Below are 4,275 nucleotides of genomic sequence, written 5' to 3' on the forward strand. Positions count from 1 at the left end.
TTATACAGATACAACGATAACATGATTAACTGATCATCTCTTAGACATGTCTTAAACGCGTTAAGCGGGTTGTCGATACGATTAATAAACGAAATAGATACGATTTGTCTAAATCTAAACCCGGTTTAAACTCGTGTCATGTTTGTGTCCAATACAAAATTACCAAATCTAATTTGAACCAATCTTCAAGTGATAAACATTTCACTTTTTGCTTCATCGATTTAGATAGGAACCATCATAAGTTAGGCTTAATTAAGTTGTTAGACAAGTCAAAATCACTAAATCTAGATTGTAACAGGATTTTTATATATAGCCTGTTATCCTTTGCAATGAATGCCTAAAAAGAGAAAAGTTTAGCGTACGAAAATTAATTAGTGGTACTAATTAATTATCAGATTTGAGTTTCAACCATTAAAATGAGAACTTAATTTTATAAATTCAATGTTCTCATTATCAACAGCAAATTTACTGTTGAAGGAAAAGGAGGAGAGGAATGTACAAAAAGAGAATGAACAAATAGAACCAAAATCCGAATCCGGAAAGTATCTACAAAACTCCTCCGCTAGATTCACCATGAACAATACCCGGCAGGGGAAAAAAATCTGATCGGGTATCCGGAAGAATCTAAATGTTCGGGTCGGGTCGTTTCAACTAATCGGACGTCGGATGACTACGCAGAAACGGGTGATCCAAAAGCTGAGAGGCCGTCCACCTCTTACTAGAGTCCTTCTGCAAGCAACACTCAATGAAGCTCCTGAACTCATCGGAAGCACCCTGTGGCAAGGTCGGTGGATCCCCGAAGCAAATTGCACACATCAGGGTTGCCCAGTCGGGTCTTTGATCCGGCGACAGGAACGGAAAGTGACCCACATAAAGTTCCATTAAAGTAAGCCCCAAGCTCCATATATCTCCAAGGTAACCATCGTAATTACCTCCATGGGCGTCAGGGTCGAACCTTTCGGGACTCATGTAAGCGCAGGTTCCGACGTAAGAGTTGCATGGATCCAACCTCCGAGACATAATCTTGCTCACTCCAAAATCAGCTATTTTCACCTCCATGTTTTTGTTCACCAACAGATTCGAAGGCTTGAGGTCTCGGTGAATGATTTTATGGGCATGTAAGTAAGTCAAGCCTTTCAGAATTTGTCTGGTTATATGAGCCAGTTCAGGCTCTGAGAAGGTGCCGCGGGTACGGAGGAGGGTATCCAAAGTGCCGGCGTCCATGTACTCCATGAGTATAGCAACATCCCCAGAAGGCTTCACGTATGTTCCGTAGCAACGAACGATGTGAGGGGAATCCGTCCGTCGTAGAATCTCCATCTCTCTCGAAACTTGTCTGTGAACAGTCACATCGCTGTCGCCGTTAACCACTTTCAAGGCATAAATCTTGGAGGTGCGTTTATGTTGTACTTTATAAACAGTGCCACCGTTACCATGGCCGAGCACTTGGAGCTTCTCGAGCTCCGTTTGGGAAATAGTAACTGAAGCAGAAGCGGCGGCGGCGGCGGCGGTTGTGGAAGCGGAAGGAGGGAGTGGGAGAGGAAAGCGAGAGCAGCGATCGGAGAGGTCAGGAAGCGGAAGGCGGAGATTAACCTGTCGGCGTTCACGAACTACTGCCATGTGAGGGAGGGTAGTTGAGTGGAAGGCTTTTCTTTTGGCGATAAGATAAAATTGAAGGAAAAAGAAGGATTTATATAACTTGGAGTGCAAAGTGGAAAGTAAAGAGTGACGGCTGGTGGGGAGGAAGGAAGGTGAAAGGATAGAGAGGAAGCAGTGGGGTCTACGTTTCTGCTTGGTTGAGTATCAAGTGGTTGGATTTGGGTGGCGATATTTATTTCTATTTTAGTGAGGGATGTTCTCTCTTATATTTGCACGTGATTTAAATGAGTAAAATAATGGTAAAATTCTTTTCGCCTACGCAACATTATATATATTTATATATATTGAAGGTAAATTTTCTACTATGAAAGTGGATTAATTTAGTCAAGCAAATCGACTTGAGGGTCAAGCATGGCTCTTACATACCACAAAAAAATTTCTTGCAGCTTCTTTTATTATATTATAATATTTTATTTACACAATTGATAATTGTATATAGTTTAGTGTTGGGTTTCCAATTTTAATTATATTAGTATTAGGATTGTAATTTTAATTTTCATCTTTTTATATGTTCGAGCAATTGAGATATAAATATCAATTACATATAAAAATGATCAATTTGATCATTAAAACTTAATGATCTTGAATTAAATTGGAGAGCGCAATTTACTATTAAAATGGTGGTAATTTTAAATTTAATTTGGATAACACTTTCTACGAAAGTTCGACTGATAGTTGAGTCGAATAGAACCTTAATTAAGAGTATTGAAATATTTTAATGGAGAAAAATAAGAATAATAAATTATGAAAAAGCCGTGGGGTACTCAACAACAAAGGAATCTGTGGCTTATTTACAGCGGCGCCAAAGCCAAGACAACGTGCCTAAGCACTAACGTATTCTTTCTTTAAATTTTGTTTTTTCTCATGTCTTGAGTCCTTGAGTTTCTTCCAATCAATATATTTATAAACTTTGGATATGGAATAAATTAAAAAAAAAAAACATGTGTCAAAGTCTTGCAAATGATTATTTTTATGCATGAACGGGTCTGGTCTCATAAATTAAGTTTTTTCGTAGTATAATAATTAAAAATTTTAAAATAAATATTAATTTTTCATTACATTCAGTTGACTCTTTATATATATATTTTAAATAAAATAAATTTTTATAATTAATTATTATTAATCAAAATATAATTTATCATTTTATATGAGTGAAATATTAATATGTTATAATATATGATGATTTGAGAGTTAATATGTTATGATGACATAGTCGTTGACATTTTTTACTATCTACATCAATGTCATGTGGGTTTAAAATGAGAAATAACATTTTAACTAATAACGTTAATTCTATTTGATCTAAAATAAAAATATAATAGTTTGATTAAATATAATAAAAAAATAAAAACTTATTTGAATATTCTTGAACAATTTAAGAATTTTTTTTAAATATTATTTTTGTTTACTATACTCGAGAGAGACGTCTAAAGAGAAATCTTAAATTCTAATCATTGTAGACTTTTGAGAATTATTTTAACAAATTATTGATTTTTTTTATGATGAAGATTTTTGAGTTATATACAATAAGATATAAGTCTTTTCTTTTATTATTCAAAAATTTGAATGCGAAATTTAGAATTTTAAGTGCTAAGATATCTTCTAAAAAACTAGAAATGGGTGAAGATGATGAGATCAAATTAATTAGGAAGAGAGCAACATGTAGGTAGACATGCAAATTGTGGGCTTGGGGAGACGTACTAAATTAATTGGGGTTGGTTTCTGTCGTTGCCAATGTGGTTCAAGTTGGCCAATTTGGTATTTGATCATTTGATGTGAGGGAAAGGGACGGAGTGAACTAGGAAGGGAACACATCCACCTCAATAATTAATGGACCTCTCCCATAAATATTGGTTATCCAGTGCCACTGCCAGTGAATGGAGCTGGTTCGAGCTGCCCCTACTTGCTGATTAACATACAAAAACCTTCCTCATTTGCATTTATATTAGTTAATATGATTGCTGAATTGGAACATGCCCATCAATGATTAATGACGAGCTCATATTTCATATTTAGAGTTTGCTTCGAACGAACCAAACGAAAAACTATGTTTTTTTTTTCTTCTTCATTAATTTGGTAGGAACGAAACACAAGAGGACAACAATAGAAGATATATAGTCATTTTCATACAAGAAAGAGCCATTATATACATTTTGAAAAGTTTCTGAAGGAGAAATCACTTGTAATTGGGATTTCCAGGGATCCTTCCCTCTACAAATAAAAATATAAAAAATACAGTGTTTCATTTTGAGATTAAAACTTACGAATTATAATGTCTTTTTTTTCTTATTATTTGACAAAAATTAGGATGACATGATATTTTAAAAAGTTTTTCAATTATTTAAAAAATTTAAATAAATTTTTATTTTTTTATTACGGTAAATCAAATTGTTATATTTTTATTTTAAATTAAATAAATTATTATGAGATTAATTAATTATCATTAATTAAGACGTCACTTATTATTTTTATATTCACGTGACGTTAACATAATATTAAAATAAATAGTCAAATTCAACATATCATATTAGTATTATGTGATGAAAAACGATGTATAACGTTTTAATTAGTAATAGTTAGTTAACTTTTAATTATAAAAAGTTATTTTGTTTTAAA

General features: G+C 33.4%; 1 protein-coding gene across 1 annotated transcript; it reads right to left on the reverse strand.

Annotated features, from left to right (window-relative positions):
• LOC18604418 (mitogen-activated protein kinase kinase 9) lies at window positions 368-1,787 on the reverse strand. Its single transcript, XM_007036883.2, has one exon. It carries the CDS (start codon window positions 1,618-1,620, stop codon window positions 652-654), a length of 969 nt encoding a protein of 322 aa, XP_007036945.2. The 5' UTR covers window positions 1,621-1,787; the 3' UTR covers window positions 368-651.

This window comes from Theobroma cacao, chromosome 3 (genome assembly GCF_000208745.1).
Source record: "Theobroma cacao cultivar B97-61/B2 chromosome 3, Criollo_cocoa_genome_V2, whole genome shotgun sequence".
NCBI classification, from domain to species: domain Eukaryota; kingdom Viridiplantae; phylum Streptophyta; class Magnoliopsida; order Malvales; family Malvaceae; genus Theobroma; species Theobroma cacao.

Bases quoted from the DNA above. Each gene is read 5' to 3' on its own strand.
- LOC18604418 (XM_007036883.2), bottom strand. From the start codon at position 1,620: ATGGCAGTAGTTCGTGAACGCCGACAGGTTAATCTCCGCCTTCCGCTT.